Below are 25,287 nucleotides of genomic sequence, written 5' to 3'. Positions count from 1 at the left end.
CATCTTGTGGCCCCTCATTCGTTCCCATCATCCCCTCACAGAACTTCAGGCAATAATACATCTAAATAATAGACTGAGCCACAAGATTATTCCATCTTTATTAGGTGCTGGCAAGAGCTAATGATAGCAGAGGAAACCTGTTGCAATCCATCTTAAGTAGACCCAATCATTTCATGAGAATGATGGGGCAGTCAGTGTGGCAGGTAAAAGAAGCTGTGAGAAAGCTTTTAGATGCAGAACTCACTTCACATGTTGTTCTTTTCAGAAAATTGCTTTGATACAGTAATTGGTTTCTAAATTATTTATGGGAACAGAGACGGCATCCCCTCTCCTCTGTGCCTGCTGTGTTATTTTTCATTTCCCAGCCAATGGGTTTGTGTGTGCCCTCCTATAGGCTGACTGGATCAAGGTCTAACGTGATGTTTAAACTACCGACCTTTTCCCTTGCATTCCTAGTTACCTACGATTCTCACTTTATCTCAGCAGACAAGTTGGAGAGGGGCACTGTTTTTTATTTCAACATGACTAGGACAGCGGTCTTATGTGCTGACAAAAATGATGCAAAGAGGCATAAACTTGCTTGATTAACTAGTGGCGCAAGATGTTAAACTGACTTTTATAAAGCCAATACCTCTGTCTACTCCAAATCCCATGATCCTGATGAGAGTGGTGAAAGCAATGAGTCCAGACGTATCCGTGGGGTTTGTATTCCCTCTGCAGTCATTTTGGGAATTAAGTGGCTAGGCTTATTGTATGGCTTCATGACCTCACTCAATCACCTCTTTCTCTCTCTCCGCTGTTTCTCTAAAGTAACAACCTCTGTCTTGTGTCTGATAGTGAAGGTCTCTCCATGGACACACGCACGCACACACATACACACACACACACACACATGGAAATCTCATAGGCTATTGAAAGTAAACAGGATTAACTGACTATCCCTCACTCTACTGTAAAAACGGCCTGTAATGGCAGCGCTGCTTCTAAATCCCTCCACCGCCAAACCCCCTCCCATACCTCCCTCTCCTCCCTTTTCTATTAAACATGGAGGTTAATCCTCAACCCCCCTTGTCCCTAGCGCCGTGGCCCAGGATAAGCTGTCAGAGCTGGGCTGCTGATACTCAGCTCTACTCCAGCAGCCATCAGCCTGGACACAACATATGAGTCCAAGTTTTTGTGTGTGTTTGTGTATTTTTGCATGAGCATGCATGCTTTTGTGATTGTTTTTAAGTGCAAACATCCATACCTATAGTTGTCTTCATTGGCATGTCTGGATGTGGCTGTTTTTTTATTTTTTTTATGTGATGCCAAATTCAATCTGTCTCTCCCTCCTCTTTTGTAGAATCCAATTTCCGCTGGAATAAACAGCTAACTCTGGAGCACCCTAAAGCAACAAATTGCATTCAGAGCTGGCCACAACTGAGGGCTGACTGAGGGCCATTGACACACAAACACTGACCCATACCTTCCGGTCCTCAGCAACTGGGTCTAATGGTTGGTACCAGGGAGCTGAGTGATGAATCGCTAATGACCAACACACTCTTCACAGATGTCACAAATGTCACAAACGTCAATGCATTTTCCCCTGTTTCATTCTACATGGACGACCTGCTCTCTGTGTGTTGAGGGAAAGTCAATATTGTTCGGCTGAGAGAGAAGTCACGGGAACCAGAAATAGCTGCTCTTATGACCCATTCAGCTTATAGGTCACCGCTATCTTTTTTTTTCTCCATATAATGGGAATTAATGTTTCTCTGAGTTCTGTAATTGGTCCCAGACCCTTGTGAAGTAATTCAGGCTTTGAGGGACAATAAAATGAATCATTTGAGTTTCTGACCTGAGGGCCATTACCATATTTTGACCCTCTTTAGACTTCATAAAACACAAGCCTACATGGTACGCTATAGAAATCCTTTACAAGTCGGCTGGTTATTGGAGGTTGTGAGATGCTCGATATTATTTAACAGTCATTGTAAGGGCAAGTGTTAGGTTCACCGTCTCAGTTGTACAACGGTACAACTTGAGAAAGTGTGAATCTAATATTCAATCTCTTTTTGCTCTGTTTTGGGTCCCTCCCAGTTCCCAAAGGTAATATCTGAGCCTATAATGAATGAATGTTCTGTTGCTGAGGACAGCTCAACAGTGAAATTAAATGAACTATAATTCTCAGGAAAATTTGAGAGAGGTAGAGAATCAGAGGATAATACGTTTGCTCATCGTCATTTCATACTTAAAAATATAAATAATAGACACTTTGAATTCTTATAATGAGAATGAAAAAATAGAGAACCTGAACTTGAGAACAAGATTCAAAACTCTATAACACTATCCTGTCTTACTGCTGTCCGTCTGCCCTACCAACGTACAGAGCCACATCTTGTATTTTTTCATGTGAGCAAATGTATGTAGACACAGGGACATTAATGTCTTCCATATGGCACTTACCAGTGCTATTTGAGCAACATGAACAGGGTACTCAAGAATAGATGTCCGCATAAGTGTACAGCTCTTTATCTCAGCAACACTGGTTGTAATGCATTATTACTTAGTGCAGGAATCTCCTTCCCATCTCTCTCTCTCTGCTCTCCCTTCCAGCTGAGACTGAACAGCCTTTTCTGTTCGGTTGAACATTTCCTCCCCTAAACCCTCCATTCCTCACAATCACTTCCCATCTCTGTGACACCTGGAGTTCTCCTCCAGTGCTCAGGGATCTGCTTTACTGACTCAATTTTCTAAACTAACCATTAAGCGAGGGGGAAAAAAAGAAAACTTCTTGTAGATTCTAGTGTGTAAAAACAAATTTAGCCAAACTCCATCTCCTTGCACTCCCTGATTATTTAATGTAATCACTGTCCTTGTGGGTATTGGGCACAAGTAAGCATAGAGACAAATTAACAGCCACAGCTTAAGGGAACATTTTGCGACCACAGCAGTCAATGAGCTGTGGCATGAAGTGAGTAACAACTGAAAGTGTTAATAAGGTGAAAGGAGGGTGAAAGAGGGAGGAGAAGGAAAACTGATAAGAAGAGACGTCAGAGGAAAAGAAGAAGAAAAAAGGTGCAAGAAAGTGGGTATAAATAATAAATTGGGTTAGGTGTGGATAGCAGGGAGGTGTGAAATAAATGGGGTGACAATGTGGGATGTTATACCGAACAATTAATGAATTTGGTTCTGTTGGACTCTAAAAGGAAGGTGAACTAAGAGCTGTCCAGTCTTCGGATGTCCATCAGTGCAATACACAAGTTTGGGTCAATGCATCAGAACAGACATTACCCACGAACTGCTAAAAAGTCTTCTTTAATCATGTCAAACGCACAATACAAGGCACATGAACTATTTATAGAGGCGCAGGGTATGTGCTGCAGGCAAAAATCACACACAGACACAATAAAAATCTCTCTCTTTTCTCCGGATGCCTCTTCTCTCTCCCATCACAGGGAAGCAGCTCGCTGAGGAAAACTGATCTTGATTGAGTTTTATCTCCCAAAAACAAAAAGGTCCATAACATGGAGAGTAACCAATCACGAGTGAATTAGACGAGTGAACGACATCACGATCAAAGCAGCGTCTTGCACAAAGTTAAACACTCACAACTATGTTCAGGCTGCACCTGTTTCCCCCCAAAAGAAGATGCTTGCGATAAAGTAAGACACAGGTCGTACGAGCACATCCCTCTAAAAAGACAGTAAATGACAAGCCTGTACAGCCTGTTGCAATTTGCAGTAAAATCCATCTGACAGGGGACGCCAGCTAAATTCATACTGCAGTGACTACCAGAGGCCAGCTCACTGACCTGGCCTCTGGTAGTCACTGCCTCGTTCGCCCCCTCCCTCTCCCCGAGTCCTACATGAGTTCGTCAGGCCATGCATCGCAGTGACTCACCGGGTCTTTAGCTTGCTGCGCTAACACGGCGTAGGTGGATATCCTGCTGCACAGGCATTTGGTGTGGACAGTGGTTGACGCGAGCGTTTGGCAGCCTTCTGTGCCCCAGTTTTCGGCGCCAGCTTCCCTGGAGGTGGGGAGAAGAGAGGGGGGGTTAGCGGTAATGGGGGAGGGGGGATGTCACAGGGGACAGTGACTGTGAGACAAATACACACACACACACACACCGACACACACGCACACAAGTCACTTGACAACACTACACCAATAGGAGGTTGCAGCTCAAATGGACAGAAAGTTTCACAGTCAAGTTCACCAAGTTCCCCCGATTCACTCTATAGGTCCAACATGCAGTAATCAGCACCAACACAAACACACACACACACACAAACACACACACACACACACACACACGCACACGCACGCACGCACACACACACACACACACACACTGAGAGGCTCTTTAGATGTCCCTGTCACCCTATTTGTTCTCGAGTCTTCTCCGTGTTCAGCACCCTAAACACTTCCCTCCTCATCTTTGTTCTTTTCTTTTCTTTCTTTTCTCTCTATAACCTCTTTTCTACCCCAGGAGTCTTGGGGCCTTGAGGATAAACAGACCAGGGGCTGTAACAGCTAACAGTTGACAAAAAGTAAACGGTGGATAGGGTTATTCAGCGCTAAACGGTCAATTGCTTTGACATCCAACAAGGGGAAGAGTGTGTTGAATCTCATACAATAAAACCTTGTACACTTTATTGCTCTACATCTTTCTTCCCCTCCCTTTCTTTTCACCCCCTCCGTCAGTTCCATCTAAGTGCTTTCAATAGAAGGTTGAGTGCATGGTCAATCAATACGATTCTATCTGAACTAATTACCGTGGCAGCTCGCACTACACATTAACCTTATGTTTAACCCTGGGTATACGCTGCTTCCAGTCACCACAGACAGGGTAGAAACATTATGAGGGACAAAAGCAGCAGCAATCGCAGAGATGTTCTGACGGGGCCAAGAATCAAGGCCAGCTTCATGACTGGTGGGTTAAGAGGCAGCGGGATTGAAAGGCACTGAGAGAATATCAGTTTATTCAACCTGCTACCAGCGCTAAGTCCCAGCCACAGCACTGGTAGCTTGTTTATTCAAAGTTAATTTTCTTGAACATATGTCCATATTGCATTAAATTTAACAATGCACTTCCTTGGGCCTTTAACGAGACTCAAGTACAGAGTGTAAAGATGACGACATGAACAGTATTCCAGATATGCGTTCCACATACAGGCAGACAGACAACAATTTCAGGAATTAATAGATAGGAAGTGAAATATTTCACAAATATACTTCATAGAGAGAATAAACCAAGCACTTCATGATTTGTACTGATAATACTGATAATATACAAAGTTAGGTGTAGGAGAGGTTTTCCAAAATTAATGCATGTGACATTTTGAAAATTCATCTATATTTAACCTTTGAAGACGATTGATTAGTAAATCTAATTAGAGCTCAACTCCCCAATATGTTCCAAGAATGAAAGGAATTAAAGGCAATGATCACAAACCTTTACAATGGGAAATAACGACTATGAAATGTAAAAGATACAAAAAAGTATTTAAGTTGTGTTGTTTTTTAAGAAACAAGCTTGTGAATTTTAAATTTTAGTTTGTTCTTCCGTAAAACATTTGTAGAGCAGAGGAAGATGAAATGTAATCATTCTGCAGAGAGCACGGTTTACACGGTTTTCACCGCTAATGGCTTAGTGTAGAACTTAATTACCTCATCTCAAGCTAATAGCAATAAGTACCCTCAAAAGTGGTTGAAGAGAAAATTATGTCGTCTGTATGAGGACTTGATTTTGCGGTCTTCAGATCACTCAATACGATAAAAACATGTGGGCTTTACATCTCGAGGGAAAGCTATGGTGACAATTGCACTTTATGAGAAATGTTAAGCTGTGGCTTTTTGTTTGTGTTATCTCTTGAGAAAAATGTTTAATTTTATCCTGCCTTTGGAGAAATATACAAAATATAGTTTCCAAGTTCTATGTCATCAAATAACAGATATGTCGACTTGCTATCTTTTAGCAGATATGTCCTCACTGAACTCACTGGGCATTGCGATTCACTCTTCCTTACCAGCCACTTCTGTAACATTGTGCCTGACAAAAGTGAGAGTCAAACACAACTATTTATTATATTTAATGAAAGACAATGGTTTGTTGTTTTTTTTCCCTACCTTTTTATATTTTCTGCAATTTCTTCTGTTCTAGTGCATGTCTGTTTGGAGTGGGCTGTTTGTGTAGCCTGTAATTTAATGCTGGTTACAGCTTTCTTTCTGAAACTGAAACCAACAGATGGAGCAAACTGTTATAAAAGAGGGAGGATGGTACCGGGAGCAGTGGGGAGTCAGGTGTGACTGTAGGTAGGAAAGTTTTGCTTATAGCCCCAGGGGAGGTCAGGTGGAGTTGGTTGTTCCGCTCTGCTTGCCCATCAAGTCACTGTGCAATACTGCTTTTCTATATACTGTAGGTATATATACACTGAACTGTATCTTGACCTAACAAAGAACACATAAAGGTAATCAAATTGTGGTTTCAGCTCCTGTCAGTCAAAGAAATGAGGTAAACGGCTTAAAAGTTCACAGACCACCTTCTAAAGACAACATGTTGAACATAGAACAGTACAACACATCACTTGAGACTGCTTTGACAGGCTGATCAAACATGATTAGTGAAAGACTAAATGACAAGAATGTTTCAACTGAAATGAAAGTGTTTTCAACACTTGGAGGAAAGTGACACACTGACACACACACACACACACACTTACAAACATTTAAGCACACACACAGTGACACTCAATTCATAATATCAGTAATGAGATGTGAGTACTAATTCCCTGATGATCATCATCAGCACAGTGACACGTCAGAGACTGAAGATCGGAAAAGAGAAACGCAGCGGTGAGGAGACAGCTTGATAGGGAGCAACACGGTGTGCAGCTGTGTGTGTTTATGTGTGTGGGTCAGAGACAGAGCGAGGATTGTGTGACAGACAAGAATGCGAGAATACATTCAGCACGTCAGATTTTCCCGAGAAAATCCATCCATTAATGCAGATTCCATGTGCTTACAGAGTTTCATCTCATGTTACATCTACACATGTAAGTAAAACCTTAGTTCTGCACGTGAACTCCCAGGAGATGGCGTGTAAAATATTTACAAATGGCTTAGTTCACATAAGTAAAGCGTCTCCACGTGGACTGTTACTGCACATGCATTAAAGATTGCAGATGTCAAGGACAGATAGCGGGAAGTGTTATATGTGCTGATTTATGCAACTTAAACCACGGTAGATGCACATGGGAGAGCCAGCATGCGTTTCACTCCTAACACATACGGTTTGACGACATTCAGCCAAGCCACACACAAATACGTCCTGTATTCTCTGGCAGCAAAGACAACGTTTGGGTAATGAGAAGCTGTCTGACAGCTCACAATGGGGGGGGGTCGCAGAAGATAACACCAACAGGCACGCACACACACACACATTATCTGTGACCTCCTTGTTTTGGCTGCTGAATTTCCTGTTTAATTAACTTCTGACTATTTTCGAGTTCAGATGGCTGTAATTGCTAGTTATGCTGCCTTTCAGCAAATGGCCAGCTTTTACTTTTGTTCAGTTTTATTTCACTGAGAATTTGGAAGAAACCACAAGAGCCAAGGATACAGTCTGCGCATCACACATGCTGTGAGCTCATGGAAGTATTAGATTATCAGCTGGGTTTAGCTTGGAGGGGAAGATTAAAAGGATGTGGCTTGTGTTTTACTTTTGTTCCTCTTATCGTGGAAAACAGGTACCAGATGTACAAACAGGTGCATATATCAGTACGGCTGCTTTATAGGCTGTGGATCCCAAATGTATGCAGCAAATATGGTATTATCTGGGGAAAAATGCTAAGATGTGAAATACATAGCATCATCCACGTTGCATTTCGATAATCAACACATCTGTTGTCTAGTCTTGACTTTGAAAAAGAATAAAGTTTCATTTAATGCACATGGAGTTCACAGTGTTTACTGGGATCTACCTGAGTCAAAAATACACCATATACTCAACATTACTAAGAGTCGATAGCAGTTTAAGTGGCACTGTGAGGCTGTAGTCAAGCACATCATTGTTTAGAGGTACAGTAAATGCTATCATGAGCTAACATGCTGAGTTTTTAGCAGATTAAATATTCACCATGTTCATCATCTCAACCAGATGGTGCATTTTTCTAAATACACACAGATATAAACAAAATCTGAAGGTGAACATGGATTTCTACACAAAAGTTAACAGCATTCTGCTCACATAGAGGAAAAGTGAGGGGACCCCACTCGTCCTCCGGATAAATCATCTGGAAACCATGAATGTCTGTAAAAGGCTTTGTGCCAATCATATAAATATAAATAAATCATTTAGTGAATGTGACAAAACTTTGACCTGCTTATAGAACGATAAACTTACACAACTATAAATGTATTTTATCATTATTATAAGTATCATTAATATATAAAAAGTCAGTCTTTGTGAGTCATCCTCTGGGGATCATGAATATTCAATATTTAAGGGGAATCTAGGGCAAAAGTTATACGATGTTGATCTTTAGTGGAGAACCACATGTTAAAAAAATTGAATTTTCATGGTCATTAAATCCACACTGTTGGTGGCAAAGAATCTGTGCTCTGCTGGAGATAAAACCAAACTCTGTTTCTTCTGCAGTATGCTCAAACATGCACAGCGACCATGGCATAATTCTCTCAATTTTGCTCCCTAATTACTAGTTGAATGATGTAGCCGCTGTTAAGAAAAATAGGAAAAATAATTCCCGAACAAAAGGGTGGGTTGACCTTTTATGTCCATTGAGAAGAAATTGGCAACAACTCTTGAATGAAAGGGCACTGCTATGAAAGCCAATTGCCCCTTGTTAAGAAAAAAAAAAGGTTAAACATGCTCTGAATTCTTAAACCTTAAGTGCATGATGTAAGCTCTGTGGAGAAAAAAATATATCTATCAGGCACACAGAGGAAGTCTTTATCTTTAGCAGGGAAAAAATGTCAGAACAAATATAGAATTAAATGTACATTAATCCTTATGTTACACATGTTCTGCCCTTTAACATGACATTAGCGAGCATTATTCCTTTACTTAAAGCTGAGAACACAAAGTGCATTGAATGTCTAGCTCCAGCCAAGCATTCAAACCCGATTTACATGAGAAATGCTGTTCCATATTAGCTGTCATTGGTGTAATAAAGATTAACATTATCAGCTAATTTTAGTTGTTGGCAAATGCTGTCAAAACTGATTCAGGGGATGACTGTCAACAAAATATATACTTTGGTCCATTTTAATTTGATAGTGGGAAATTGCATGCGCTGCATCCATTAGTCTGCTTCTCGGTGCTCATTTCTGCCAAAGCGTTCCGTCAAACACGAGCAAAATATTTGCCTTTCTGTCACTTGTGGTCAGAATCACAGACAGGCAAAGATATTACACAGGAGGAAAATATAGAAGGGGAAAAGCAAACTGCAATAAATGCAAAGAGATGAGGAAAGCACTGAGGATACAGGTTGAATTCAATATCCAGTGCCAGATATTGTGAAGTACACTGTATAAACAATGTCGTAACGTGTGAGAGGGTATAGCCATTGCAATTCAGAGTGACACTTGCTGATAAACATTGCAAACAGCTTATGAATCATGGACAGAAGGACTGGGGCTGGTTGTAGTGGAAAGGGATTTTCAGGATCCTGGCGATAAGTGGCCTCAAGAGGACACGGACACACAGATACCGTTACAAATCGTCACCGTACATCAGTATCAATGACGCACTGAGAACACAATTACAACCTGTGGGTTGCATGGGAACAGACACATTTTTCTGTATCTTCTTTTGTTACGCAGGTTTTTAGTTTTTACACTATTTTTCTGACTAGCATCTATACTAATGCATGCTTGTTGTAGTTGCATGAGGCTGTGTGGTTAATGAAGCATTTCTGTGTGTACAGAAAAGAAAGGTGAATAACAGAAATGTGAAAAAATAATCCTTAAATATCACCCTGCAATGCATAGACATGGGCAATATTTGAACCATGTGGCAACACAACATGAAGTTGTTGTTTAGTTGAATTGGTTTGGTAAAGCCACAGTAAATCATCAAATTAATGATGGCTGTGTGTCATTTAGCTGCATTTACAGGGAATCTTGTCAATGTAATCTTGTCAATGTCATTCGTCTACTACAAGTTTTCCTTCAAGTCATGGTGTTCTCCCAGTATGCTGAGACCACAACTGGTGGTTAAGTTATTGCCATATGGTTCTTAATATGCTATAGAGTTAAGCAGATTTTAACTGACAAATTCACACCGACCTAAGTGTCAGTGCTTAAATGTCTTCAATGATAAATTTTTAATCGTGCTGTGATTCTCTGCCTGTACTGAAGAGCACAGGGTCACACATGTAATCCCGGCCCGGCAGCCCAGCTGTTGTCTGAGACCACGTTAGATGCAACATCCGCATTCTTAATCTGGTCATGGAACGGTCATTTCTTCTTTTAATTTTATGTTTTCCAAATATAAGTCTGAATGAATTGGATTTCTCAGTGCGTATAAACTAAATTATGTATTGGATGCATGCTTTCGTTATTTTTTAAAGCCTCATTTAAATAGGATGTGTCTTTAAAGTCTGAATCTCTTTTTCAAGGGAGACCATAACAATAAACCAACATAGTGTCATAGATAATTCAGATTTTGATCCAGCATTCAGAGTTTTACAGGTAAGATCCATTAACTGTTTATAAAGCTGGAAGACACGACGGTGATGGGTCCAACACTCACCAGCGCTGTGGGTATGCACCTTTCACTCTCAATTCAGTCAAAAATCCACTGAGTAAAATCTTCACCTGACATAAATCAGCTGCACTCAACTCTCCATACTTCCTATCATGCAAGACTGACCAGCAATCATCCCCAATGCAGTATTTTCCACAACGAAGGCCTGCATGTCAATGTGTGTGTGTGTATGCATGAATAAGTATATTTGACCCAGATATTAATGTTTGTAGGACCTAAGCTTTTCCTCCCATCCACTGACTGACGGCCTTATAAGCACAAGAACATGCTGTGAGATTATCTGAAATAAGACTGTACAGCCTATGTTTCTAAATGTTACTTGTGCATGAAATAAGTTTCGTTTCATCTGAGTCCTGTGTATATGATTGAGTGGGAGAAAATAAACACTCAAGTAGTCCCCCAAATATCCTTCTGACAGGTGCTTCACTACTGGGGTTGGATCAATATGAAACATGAATAAGAAATGAATTTGGCATCACAAGGTCAAGCTTGCATCACAAGTTCTGAAAGCTCAGAACTGTTTGGCCCAAAAGAAATCTACAACACCATAACTGTTAAGGAAATTCTCATTTCATGTTCACTTACTTTTAAAAAGCACATCTGAATACATACTTTTATATAGACATTTACAGTCCTTATGTGATCCTCCTCATCTTTCTTCTGGCCCATGTAACGTGAGGTGTCACTCAAAAGCCTTCTTCCTTTATTTCCGTGTGAACAGGATGCTTTGTCATTGACCTCCACTGCTCCAATCTGATCTCTGCCATGGCCACGAGCTAATTTATAAGCTTCTTTCCCGGGATTATCTTTCTCCCTGGTGTGCAGGCCAGTGAGCGAAGAGCAAAAGCACAGATACAGGTTTCAGCTACAGCCATAAATGGCCTGCCTCTTTGACTGCCAGCATTCTCTGTTAACATGGATACGCTGCCCTGGCTCTGAAGAAAGTGGCTTCTGGAGGAAATGGATTATTCATTCTGATTCTGGTGGAAAGTATTCAAGTTATATGTTTCTACATATTTGCAACTGGGTTTTCAAATGTTAAATCACATGGAAAATGTAGAGGATATTTTCTAAGCATCTTTCCAGGGGCTCAACTGGGATGCTTAAAGCCACATGGACAACTCAGAGTCTCACAAAGCACTAACACACTGCCCTCTCAGCCTACTTCCATCAGCACACGAGTAAAGAGGATAATGTGCAAGTCAACAACATAAGCATAAGGCAAACACTGCCCTTGAATTCAGGTTGCATATGTGATCCGTGTGTATTTCCAGTAAACCCGGAATAGATTTTAAAGGGATATCGATGTTACTCACCAAGTGGTTCCAGGAGTGAAATGTATTCCAACAGACAGCAGAGAACTTCTTCTGTTTCACTACTTCTAATCTAAACACCAAATACTGATCACTTCATTGCCATGGAGGACTTAGTCCAGGTGAAACAGTCCACAATTCTAAAGGCTAACCCTGGCCAGAGCTCCATTTTACCCCCACTAGTCACATGATGCAATCAATAAGCATTAAGCATGGAGCAATACAAAAATTATTAACCAGCTTTACATTTACTCTTCACTCAAACAAAATGTCTTAAACGCAAGCAGCCCAGGTATATCCATGAGGTCCAGTAGCAGAAAAAAAAATCATGGCTTAAGTTCAGACTTGTTTCTACTTAGAACTGATCTCAACACGTAACAGCTTCTTAGAGCCATCAAAAGTCCCCTAAAGCCGACTGTCGTGCGCTGAGAATCGAACCTTCCATGTTAACATGCTCTCTAAGGACTGTCGTGATTGCTCGGGGGGAAATGAGCTAAGAGCCCGTCTGCGTCCTGTGACGCCCAACGGAGGCAGAGCCCGTGTAAGCCCTATACTGGCCGACTCCCTCTAGCTGTGTTGCCTTGCTGTTCGACACAGTCTTGATCCCTTCTGCTCCGTCAGATGGAAAAGTGGAGCAAGCCCCCGTCAGCCCACCACCCACCACCCCCTCCTCCTGGTGGCTACACTGTTAAGTGTTAGCGTGTCAGTGTTTGTCAGTGACTCTGGGCGGATGTGAAGAAATATGCCGAGGCAGTTCATTAATACAAGGCATTTGAGATGAGGACATGAAAAGTAGTAGTTAACCTCCTTTTTTCCATTTCATCACAAAAATGAAAATGTCAAAGTTTACATTTCAGCACATCTGTTACTCTCGCTCAGTTTAAAAAAACTGTTTTTATTTTTAATTAACTGCCTCACAGCAAGCACAATAAGAAAACAGAGTGAGGCAGATCACTTGTTTAATGCACTTGTAATGGGCACAGCTACATGTTGTAAAATGTTGATTATAGATTGATGATTATCTTGTGCAGATGTAAACATATGGAGAGCTTTTTTAAGCCTGAACTACCTGCTGTCTCCTCAGGGACAACACTGACTGAATGGCAATAGTTTCACTCTATTAATACAGTGCCTTCCTCCCACCATCCATCTTTTTTATTTTCTATACTTTGTGTTGTTTTGTTTTTTCAAGGTTGCAGAGTGCTGAGGCCTCTCTGAATGCACTGGGCAAGAGGTGGGTCACACCACAACACACGGAATGACATTTTGGGAGGCCAATCACATTGGACCAGGCTTTGGTGGCCTGTAGGTAAAGAGTCTGTGTGGAGAGCAGAAGAGACTAAACACATTGAACAAAGTACATTGGCTATCGACTATTCAAATGTGGATAGCTGTTAGACATTTGCAAAAGTATTATTTGGAACTAAAAAGCCTACAAAAAGTATGTGTGTGTTTTGTGGGAAGAAACATTCAGCTGATAAAATAATTCAGACAGTTAACAGTGTACAGCGAACATAAGATCAGAAGGAGGAGTCTTGGCCTGGATACCTGCTGTCTACACTGGCAGCCCCAGAATATTGGCTGTTGCCCCCAGAGGCTAATTGTATCATCAGATGATAGCCAGTGGATTCTGAAATTGCATTAAGATACATATATCAATGGGTCAATTTGAGGACCCTCTTGCTGTGAGGGGACTGTGGTAACCTGAGGCACGATGCCGCACTTTTTTATGGTGAATGGTCTAAATAGTCTTTTTATATGGTGCTTTTTTTTGGTCTTGATGACCACTAAAGCACTTTACAGTAAAGTTTTTGCCATTCACCATCATGCCCGCCAAGGCAACAGCAGGATTTAGGGGTTTAGTACCTTGCCTGAGGACAAGTCAGCATGTCGTACGGGGGAAAACAGCCAACCCTTTGGTTAGATAGCACCTGAGCCTCTAGATTGGAAATGTAAACAGAGCATGGTCTGGGACTATAGCTGATACCACTGCTGTCGTATACAGCGGTGATATTGCCATCACTTTAGTTACATCTATTACTATTCACCTATAACTGGGAAACTGCACCAATGTTACATATCAAAGTCATTTACAGGTTCTGAGCACAACTCATAATGCAGGTGCTGGGCTTTGACAATAAAGAAAAATACAAAGAATTGGAAACACAACATCTCTTGTTCTGCTGCATCAATTTTGATATTTTCCCTTTAAGTGGCCTTTGTTCGTCAGACAATGTTATTCTGGTGCAATGCTAAATTCGATGCAGTGATATAAAGACATTTTAAAAGAAGGAATAGATGTTGAAAGTAAAAAATGATGTATCCAAGAGGGAAAATGTTTTTCCAATACTTAATATTGCTAGATGGTATAATAGGATTAGAAGGCATATGACGATAATTAAAACTGACAATATCAGTATGAGAAAAAGGCTTGACTGAGGTCAGAACTTACCACTATGCCTCTCTAAAATAAATGTGATTAGATTTTGGCCAGGTTTGTGTCGAGCTAGTTCTGCGGAAGCGTGCGAAATATGCCTTTGACTTTCTTTTTTTTTTTTACTTTCATTTAAAGTTGAGACCTGCCTGTGCCAAAGCTGATAACGTTGGCAGATCAGTCTGAGCCCAAAGCAAGCCTCAATCTACCATGTCAGATTGAGGATGTTAGAGCTACTCGCACTGCACACCAGGCCATTATTACTCTCTGGCAGCAACGGGTAAGGTGGGGTGCATGGGTCTTTAACCACTGATCCCCCCCCCCGATCAAACCGAAGCCCACCGGGGATTAGAAATAGGATTAAGTGACCCTCAGCCCCTCACGAGATTACTGTCATCCATCCATCTGAAGTGTGCGTTACATTTAGCTCTAACTACTGGGTCATATATGTAAGCAGGCTTTTAAAATAAGATTGTTCAGTCGCCTGCCTAGTTACATCAGCTTTGTGACTCAGATGACAGGATGTTGCCGCTCTATGTATTTAGAGATGGAGTGGGAAATGCATGAGTGACGCATAAGTAAATGTTTGAGTTGCACAATGTATATTTTAGATGCCAACAAAGAAGTGCTTTGTTCTGATTGAAAAAGCAGCTGCCACCACATAGAATCACTATAGTAAATCTACTGGTACATCTGGGAGCAGCATATATACAATCTCAGGGAGCCACGGTAATCTGTAACGCAGCAGACATAAGATAAGTGCTCCACAGGGCAGTGTATGTGTGTGTGTGAGAGTTTGGGTGTGCGTCAGTGCAGGTTTAGCCAGACATGCCGTACTGGGGCATGGTGGGGGTCAGAGCACAGAGAGTGCCTGAGGCGAGGTCAGCTGCCACCCATCGTGCTTTCCCATGGATGAGAGAGAGAGACACTCAAAGCCGAAAGAAAAATGAAAAAAAAGAGAGAGTTTGGAGAAGGAACCCAGTCAAGTTTCAAGACGAAGAAACGCCAGTTTAGTTTGAGTGCCCTGAATACCTCCAAACATCTTCAGACAACATGTGTTTTTAACCATTTAAAAAAAACAACTAATTTCCTTTTACTAACCTTAGCCCATTTCCGAAAGAACCTGTAAAACTTTTTAATGGGAGTTTAACATGACTGTATCGAGTCGAGCCAGCGAGGCAAACGAAAAAAACAGGTTGAGAGTAGGTTGAGGAGACAGACACATGCGGGGAAGATGGGGAGGGATAGTGAGCGCAACGATTTAGGTGGGCAGATGGTGCCGGCATATGGGCCTGTTAGGGGCAAAATAAATAAATAAACACTCTCACATAAATAGTGAGATGAACTGTGAGTGCCACAAACTGTTGGCCAACTTAGCCAGCTGAGAGAGAAAAGAGAGCGCACAAATGGGAGAGAGATACCATTGAAATTACTGGCAGATTTGTAAATGGACCACCACTGCTGAAAAACATGCGCACAGACAATTGGGATGGGGATCATGATAGGCTTTAGAGATGTAAGCTTCTGTGCGATCCTTAATCTCCAAGCAAGTGTTCATTACTCGTGTGTGCATTATAACAATAAAGAGGGGAGAGACACACGGTTGAACTGCTTTTTCTTCTGCCGTCGGGTCCGGTTGCTGTCTATAAATTCTCCTTTGCCTCTCATCTGGCTCTTGCTCAGCCTCAAAGCCTGTGGCTCAGTCAGGGAGACAGCCAGGTTCAGAGAGGTGATGTCCTCCAGCAAACAAACGGCTGCTTTGTACAACATGTTCTCTGCCCGTATCACCGTTGAGCTCCCAGACGACTGCAGTCAACAACAACTGCTCGGCAGGGACAAGAAAATGGAGGAGGACTGAAACACTTAAAATGTGTGTGTGTGTGTGTGTGTGTGTGCACATGTGGGCCCCTGTGTAGGCTTTTCTTACTTGAAGCCCACTGGTTCCATCACTTGAGCCTCACAGCCTCACACCTTTTCCAAACATGTGTGCACCCACTAGACTGTATGTAAAGATAAAAGACATGACAGCTCCCCAAAAGTGAAGCCAAAGCATCTCTATCGCCACCCTGGTGGCTGTAGTATAGATCATAAACCCATCCGTCCAAATTAAAAAGTAAACTTCGAATTATTTTGTTCTAATAGATGGTTTCTGTCATTTTAGGTATTTGTTAACACACTGATGTATATACAAGAGCTCATTTGATCAGTATCTTTGCTTCTTATTAGTTATTTGATGCTATAAAAACTGGATGAAATTAAATGATTGATAGCTGAGACTGACTTGCGATTGGTCGAGCGCATGTGTAGGTGGAACCTTGATGCTGTGTCAATTTCTAGATGGTGGGAGGTAGTTGAGACATATCGTCCCTCTTTATGCTCATCGAAAAGAGCACTTTGCTAAGACTGTTGGCTCTGTAGACTGAAATGTAAACACTGTTGCCAAAATGCAAACAACCCACTGATCTAATAATTAATCAACGAGTGGAGGATTGTTGTTTGAGACTGTCTGCCACATGATACCAAACGATTTCAGATTGCATGTATAATTTAATATGTTTTTAACATATGTTGTTGTGAGTTGTATGTGTCTCACATCTGTTTCTGTATCTGTGTCTATAAACATATTACCTAATCCCCGGAAAACACATTTGGATGTTTCCACATTCCCCCCAGTTCGAGCGCGTGTGTGGTTGACAGACAATGCTGACACCTTGCCACTTTATATTCCGTTTGGCTCCCTGCCCTCGTAATGTCTGCAAATTTAATTTGATTGCAGCTGTAATCTTCCGGATAGTTAATTGACTTTGCTGAGCTTTGTCTCGCTCCTACCTTGATGGAGAAGGGGAGTTTGATAACTCACAATGTCTTATCCCTCTCCCTGCGAACCTGCACTTCCACACTGTGTGCCTTGGTCACTGGAGGGTACTCTTCAAGAACTGGATGAACTAATGTGATCTTCAAGGGGAAGCGTAATGTTGCTGTCATCTGTCTTGTCACAGCAGGGGGAGACATGCTGCGATGGCCCCTTGACAAATTTCATTCTTATTAAAAGCATTCGCTCTCAGATCCAGTTCCTAAAAGCTTTGTGGAGCTCTTAATTGTATCGAAGGGTCTTCAATACTGAATGAATTTTCTTCTGTTATCATGGAACTCTGGAAGAGTAAACCATTACACTCAAACTTAAAGACAAAAAAGTTTGAAGTTCAGCTGCTTATTTAACACACATACTTCATTTGTTGTCCTTTTCCATGTAATACATTAGCAACTCAATGTACAGGTTTTAGAATGATTGTGGTCTCAGGAAAAGTAGCTGATGTCTTGAGCCATCTTTTCCAAAACACTACTAAGTGTTTTTATGTCTTTACCTTTATACAGTCAATGGCCAGCTCTGATAGCTCTCCGATGAACCGTGGCCAGTATACAGGCCCATTCAAAAACATAACAATAGCATTTTTAACCTCAAGTTCAACTCTAAGTTCATATGATTTTGCCAAAATAAATTGTTTTTATAGGATACAGGGAGAATTAGGTTGACATAGGTTGAAGATGTGGGCCATTAAAAGTGCAATGAGACCATGTCCTACAACCAGCCCCTGATTTAATGGTTCTAAACAAGTTTGAGTTTACTATTGACAAAAAGAGTGACCACTATGTAGGTTAATGGTAAAAGTTGCATGATCAATTGTGCTGGTTTACATTTTGTAGTGCACTGGTTGGTCCACAATACAGAGCAACCAATGTCAAAGCATCAGTGGCCTACATAGACAAACAAGAGACATTTGGTAGAATATAAAACAGGGTCATTCAAGTATTACAGAATGCCTACAGTGAAATAGAGAACTGCAGAAAACTCCAACATGGTGTGAGTAAACACTGAAGAGAAAACTGTAACACAAGAAAACCTGCACCACTGAAGTGTCCTGAGTGATAATACTTTCAACCAGCGACACAAAGAGGAATGTGTTTGTTTTCATCGAGAAAATGAATTAACACTATCACAGGAAACTTAATCTTAAACTCCTTCAGTTCACACACACACACACACACACACACACACACACACACACACACACACAAAAGTGCATGCATTGCTGCAATATACACACTCACAACGACACAAATATCAGAATGTCTCAGAAAAACTTACGGGTTGCCATAGTCCCAGACAACGCACTGAGGATCTGATGTACCCTGCAAGATACAGGGGGGGAGAGAAGGGGCAGGGAGAGAGAGAGAAGATAAGCAGTTATTGCCAGCAGAGAGGATGAGTGAGGGCAGACAGGAGACAGAGTAGCTCATTGCCGGAGGAGAAAAGAGTGATGCTGCACGGACGATGGAGAGAGGTAAACAGACAATGAAAGGGAAGGATAGAGACAGACAGTCCGAGGGAGAGATTGAGAAAGAATCATTGTCGGAGGACAGAGCCCGGCAAATAGCTGCTGCGGCAGAAAAATAAAAGAGAAGGTGCGTGTGCAATGAATCGAGAGTTAGAGAGAAACAAGAAAAGCCATTTCATGGACAATAATACACAGCAAGCTGGGCTCATAAACATCCTGCAGTTGAAAAACATTTGAATTCTTCACTAAAGTACAACCGCAGTGGAAAGTGGCAGAGTTGAAGTAAACAACTATGAAGCAGTAAAATGTATCTAAGTGTAACAAGAAGTAGACTTTTCAGAGTGTGTAAAGGCTCAATGTCAAGTGAACCACTTAGTAAATTCAGTTACTTCTCCTTATCTCTACATCTGCGTATGTCGTCAAACAATCGATTGAGAGCATGTCAAAAAATAAGTCACAGACTCCTCAGTGTTTCAGGTTATATGTCACCTCAAACTTAATCCTTTCAATCACTGAACCCAAGAACCCATAGTGGAGATGGGGTGGTGGTGGTGGAATGGCAGGTGAATCATCTGGTGGTCAAAGCTCAGGCCAAACAAGACTCACTCAATTGTTGAATCAATCGTAGGATCGAAGTCCTTAACTGACTCATTGCAACTTGTTCCACCGGTGATCCTCAGTTATCCGGCCTGTGCCCTTTCAACCGGCACACCTCATTTGGGACAGGATTGGATTTGGATTGGTTTTTGAGGTGAACTTCATGGGCTCCTGATCTGGATCAAAGATTCTGTCCCTGAATTAATTTGTAAATCCAAAGAATTAAAATACTTAATCTGATGTCTTTATACGTGTGTCTTTTAAAGTAAGACAGATTAGGCTTCTGGTTCACTACCCATAACTGAGATACTATTCTCCTACTGGGCTGATGCAGATGAGTCTGTTGGTCCTGCCTCAGTCCTGCATTAAGCACTTTGCCTTTGAGCTCCCCCTTATGGCATAGGGGATTATAGCAGTAATTCTACAACCACACTGCTGTGTTCAATAAAAAAAAAAGGATGATGTCCACTGTAAGGTTCAGTGCAGCCTAAGGACAATTTAACAAAATGACCCTCTTGACTGAAGAGCAAACACAATGTTTTCTGAAAGTCAATGTTTTAAGAGAGCAAAGAAAAAAGGGCAGAGAAAGAGGTGATTCACACATTCACGTCTGGACTATTAGGATTTATACAGGCAAGGTCACCCCTCCTCCCCTGAACAGTCCCTAACTGATCTTCCATGAGTCAGTGAATCCAGGGGTCTCTGGGCGGCCGGAATTGAGTGGAACGGCATGATGCAATGTTTATATACACAGGATCAGACGCTAGGTGACACAGATTGATGGATGACAGCGCTTTGTTCAGCCTCACACACACACACCACTTCTCAAAGACACTAAAGGTGGCCGGGCATGCATTAGTGTGACTGGCTTTGTTAGCATTTTGCTATCAATCAGCGGGCATCATGCCCGACTCTACGCTACAGCAGCAGTGACATCCGCGTACTCCCACAATGTCTGCCAATCCTCTTCAGCGCCATGTTGCATAATGACAGCGTCTGCTCGGCTGATGCCTCTAACAGGCATAATGTGTGTCTGATTCTAACAGCTGCGCTTATGGACGGTAATGATCTACCTTAACAGCTCCATCTTCTTCTTTCTCCCTAAAAAAGGAACAGCCATTTTCTACAAGGTGTTCCCAGCCACATGTGGTAGCCAGTCGGTGTTAAGATGCTGAGCGCTAATCAGATAACATGAGCTGCTGCAACAGAACAAGACCAAACTGGCTCAAGCCTTAATTACCTTCCACTTCAAGGGTTATATATTCAAAAATGAAAAGGAGCAATCGAGATTATGATCTTTGATTGGTGAAAGGCAACTAATGACCAGAGTGACAATTACAGTGTGACAGAGTGACAATTACAAGAAAGGCTGATGTGTACAGCTCAAGCTAACCAGAGCTGCCTTTTATAATCTAAAAGAATAGATGGAGGACTGGAGGATTGGGTCAGAGGAGGAGGAGGAGTAACACATGGCATCTGGTCCACTGTTGAGACACAGGGCTTTCTGGCCTCCTGATTCTCATCAAAGACACACACACTTTGACACTGTGGAGGTATGTGAGGGGTCTGACTGGAGCAGATGTCTTCTCAGTGAGGACATGACCATGCACAGAGACTCCGACACCCCTTCGAGAGCAGAGCTGGCAGCTGTTGCCAAGGCAATGCTTGGTGCTTCTGTTTTTGGACAAGGTCGACAACATCATGATGCGATGCGATGCTTCCTTTCACCTGCTTGCCTTCTCTGTTACTCAGATACTTAAGTAGCTCTGAGACTGAAACTATGACTGTAAATACCAATTGTATTTCAAATAAAATCCAATTAATACAATGTGATTTCCTATATGACAGTTTGAATTACTTTTTCAACATCACTCATCAAAACCTTATTAATCTTGGTGGTAGTTATGCTACTAAAACTTCTCCCCTGAATCTCAGCTTGTGTTGTAAGCTGAAGGTGGCGGAAAGGGTTGAATGACAGACACTATACACTTGCTCTGTGGGAAATGTAGGATTGAACATTTGGATCTATTCAAAGCAACTGGAAGTCAGAACATTATAGCCTGTACTGCATTGATTTCCACTATTTTTTGACAATCTCTTTCTCTATTCCTCTAGTGAATCCCCAACATTTATCAAAATGTATTTCTAAATGTTTGCAGGATCCACATGGCCTCTCAAACACTGTTGTGCTCTGCAGTATGTGCACCTGCCCTCTCCACACTGTCCCAGCCCTGTGCTGCACTGCGTGCCAGAAAAGTGCCTGTCCTCAGCAGGAGCCTCCGCACAGAGCAGCATGCTAGGATCACTATTAAGACATCATCCTCTAGATAGGCTGTGTGCAACCTGCACTCCCTCTGCTTTGTTATAAAGCAGAATAATAGGAAGATAAAAGATAGAGGGATTTAAAAGAAATGCCATAATTATGCATTGAATCAACGGTTTTAGGAAGGGAGATGTAGTGGTGGAAGGATGAGGATCAATACAGAATCTTTTTAAATGAAACACTGTGGGATAATTTTGATCCTCAGGTCCTCGATGACACAGCTAGAAACTGATTTCATTGGAAGATTTTAAAAGTGTGTGTCTGTTTATGTGTTGTCTACAGAGAACCATTAAATATTCAACATTATTTTCAAAACTGTGCCCACCTTTACCCAGATGAATGGCTAATGAAACCTACATCTTAGAGAGGTCGAAAAGAGTACCTCTCATTAAACTTGCACTTAGTCCTTTCCAATGAAAAGACCCCATGAGTCGTTTATAATAACACACTCCCCTGTAATATAAACCAAATAGGCACCAGGAGACTCTGCGGTATAAGGAAGTCAGAGAGGTCCGCATTTATTCAGGCAATTCTCTGAGCACTACGGTGCTTTATATCATGCAGCACTTTCTCTTTCATTCTGAACTCAGGAAACATGGGTCAGTGGGGAGAAGAGGAATCCTTTAAAGCCTTAAACAAAATGTATTTTCTTGGCCCAAGCGTGTTCGATATACAAGTGCGTAATAAAAAATGCAAAACTTTGCACTGGAAAAGTGCTTTGTATGGAATAATTTAAATTGTTGCATGTAACATTTTACGAGGAAAATAAATTGATTTCTCTGGTGGTTATATTGCTTTGAATGAATCTCTACAGCTGTTGGGAAAGCTGTAATATTCCCAATTTTCTCATGACACTACTATTGAAATGATTTAGACCTTGAAGTTAAGTAACACACTCAGTGTTTAAAAGCAGATGTATATTTGTGCTGGACAGATGCCCACATGGAAACAGCGTGGTTGAAAATGAGACCTTTTACTTACATTTAAAAGCTGTGACAGCTCCACCACCACCATGGGCTCGCTCGGCTGCGGTTCCGGACGCACTGTCACAGTCAGGATCTTGGAGTTGATCACCGCAGGGGGACTACAAAGATAGAAACACACATAAAACTGGGGTATTTCCTACTGCACATCAACAATTACAGTGAAAATATCCCAATAACACACAAATACACCTTCACACCCAGTTCTCCCCCTTGCTTTTGAGCGGTTTTGAACGTTCCTCGCAGAGCTAAACAAATACATAAATGAATAAACATGAATTAAAAACTGAAGAGAGAGCCAGAAAGCAAGTGAGGAGAGCGCCAGAGTAAAATCAGAACACTGGACCTATTAGTATTCAGCAGAGCTGCAGAGAGAAAAGGGGTTTTAACAGATCTAGCTCATCCACAACCAAGAGCACTGACCTGAATAAAAGGGCCCAGGACTAGCACAAACACCGGATCACACCCTATCAAGGCCTTTTTGACAACCTCCTGATTCCTCCCAACTTCTGCCTTTGTAAATTATATTCAAGATTCAGGACCCATTAAGCCTGCACCTGTTTGAGGGTCTACCGTACACTTCCAAAAAACATTGACAAAGCAAAAGAAAAGGGAAAGAAAGGGAAATCTATGATGATAACCTTTGATAACTCAGATAACCAAGCACACATGAGCAGAGAGGAGAGAAGCAAGAGACATTATAAGACAGAGAGTGAATTGGAGGTTGGAATTAAGAAGAAGGAAGAAGCAACAGAAAATAGGGCACAAAAATAGAAAGGTTTTGAATAGGAAAAAAAAAACTATGTGGGAGATGAAAGATTGTTGGGATGTAGAAAGGTAACAGAAAGGACAAGCAGCTGAGTATAAAGTACTCACTTTGGCACAGGCAGGATGACGCCCAACGTTCGGTACAAGATGGCTCCAATGACGTAGTACATCGTCGACTCCGAGTCCGTCTCTGTCTCTGAAACAGATCATTTTGCAAATGATCAGCCCAATTATGTAAAATGGCCTAAGACACGTTTAAAAATCAAATGTACATGCATTTATTTTATATATCTAGGTTTATCTTGTGCATGGGCACATAATACTGGCAAAAAAGTATTTTAAACATTAGAAGGGAAATAGTTCATCAAAGTTGTCTATTAGTGGTTAAGAGGGTGGAAGTGGTTCGAATGAAATTCAAAAAAAAAAAAAATTCCAGACAATATGACACTTTCTCATCTGCTTTTTAAATCATAGGCTGGTGAGATTGTAATTATGATTAATAACATTTGAGCTAACTTGCACTGACAAGGTGATATAAATAAACTAAAGAGGAAGCGTCTATTGGTGAAGCAAACAAGCACACGTCTCTTCTGTCTCTTCAACCTTCAACACCAGTTCACATTTACTGTCACCGACAAATGCTCCATCGGCTACATCAGGGGAAATTGCAGCATATTCCTGAAGTGTATGACAGCTACATATTTAATACTCCTAATTAAGGTTCTGAATTAAAGATGTACAGCTAATTCAGGTGACAGATCCTTTGTGTGGCTGGAGACACTGTTTGTGTTAGTTTGTTCACCTCTGAGCAGCGAGTAGCTCACCTATTGCTCAGCAAGACTTAATACACAAGCCTTGTTTCTAAAAGCAAGCACATCACTCAAAGGGGGTGACTAACTTAATAAATAAATAAAGTCAAAAGTTTCCAGCCCTCTTTAGACAGTGTCCTATCTTTTTCTTTCCCCATCTAGCTTCGTATCCCCTTTCCTCCTCCTCCTCAATACTCTCCTGTCCTCTGTTGTTGGCATTTTCCAACCAACTTTTCAACACTCCTTTACAACCCCTCGCCTTCCATCACTCCCTCTGGTGTTCTTTTGACAAAAAGAGCAGGAGCTCACGAGGAGACGCTCTGTCCCTCTGTAAATGTCACTTTGTCTCGAGTGAGGAAGGGCAGAGAAAAGTAAGAGGGAAAGAGTTCATGTTGAGGGACACCACTCCCTCCTTTGCCCTTTTAGGCAGAGAGAAGCGATGGAGGAGCGTCAGCAGAGGGGGATGGAGGAGGGCAGGAGAAAGAGAGGTCGGGTGGATGGGGTCGATGGTATCAGACGTACTGGGTGACTCATCCAAAATCAGTCACAAGAGAGATTGCTATGCAAGACAGGCGAGGCAAGAAAGAGGAAGAGACAAAAAAGATCCTGACAGTGGGAGAAAAAAAGATTAAAGTCGGGGATGAAAGAGCCTGTGTGTCACAGTTCAATGATTTCTGGACCCAAATGCAGATCCACACAGACACATGTAGGTGCAGTGAAGAAGCCTTAATTTCACTTGTGATTGTTCAAAGTTACTGGGAGACTGAAGCAAAGGGAAATAACATGAACGATAACAATGCACAAATGTAAAAAACAAAGCAAAGTAAAACTCAACATACTCAAAGACAGGTGGGGCAGGAAATTACAAGGTTAGAAAAGTACACAGCAGATAACTGCAATGGCTTTGAAAACCTAGAAAATTATTTGCTTTCACTAACTTCACTGAGTTTTA

The 25,287-nt window shown here is 41.6% G+C and overlaps 1 protein-coding gene across 20 annotated transcripts in view; it reads right to left on the bottom strand.

Moving 5' to 3' along the window:
* adgrb2 (adhesion G protein-coupled receptor B2) overlaps nucleotides 1-25,287 on the bottom strand; it is a 208,001-nt gene that overhangs the window by 53,611 nt on the left and 129,103 nt on the right. For all 20 annotated transcript variants that reach the window (XR_011239554.1, XM_069516268.1, XM_069516278.1 and 17 more), the window contains 4 exons: nucleotides 23,635-23,722; nucleotides 22,757-22,859; nucleotides 18,666-18,709; nucleotides 3,883-4,009 (listed from right to left, as the gene is read on the bottom strand). Coding sequence is in view for 19 of the 20 variants with exons in the window: in XM_069516268.1 (XP_069372369.1) it covers nucleotides 3,883-4,009; nucleotides 18,666-18,709; nucleotides 22,757-22,859; nucleotides 23,635-23,722 (362 nt within the window). In the remaining variant the exon portion in view is untranslated. The remainder of the gene's footprint in view (nucleotides 1-3,882; nucleotides 4,010-18,665; nucleotides 18,710-22,756; nucleotides 22,860-23,634; nucleotides 23,723-25,287) is intronic.

This window comes from Paralichthys olivaceus, chromosome 20, assembly GCF_024713975.1.
Source record: "Paralichthys olivaceus isolate ysfri-2021 chromosome 20, ASM2471397v2, whole genome shotgun sequence".
In the NCBI taxonomy this organism is placed as follows: Eukaryota; Metazoa; Chordata; class Actinopteri; order Pleuronectiformes; family Paralichthyidae; genus Paralichthys; species Paralichthys olivaceus.
This window is presented reverse-complemented; position numbering and strand designations above follow the sequence as displayed.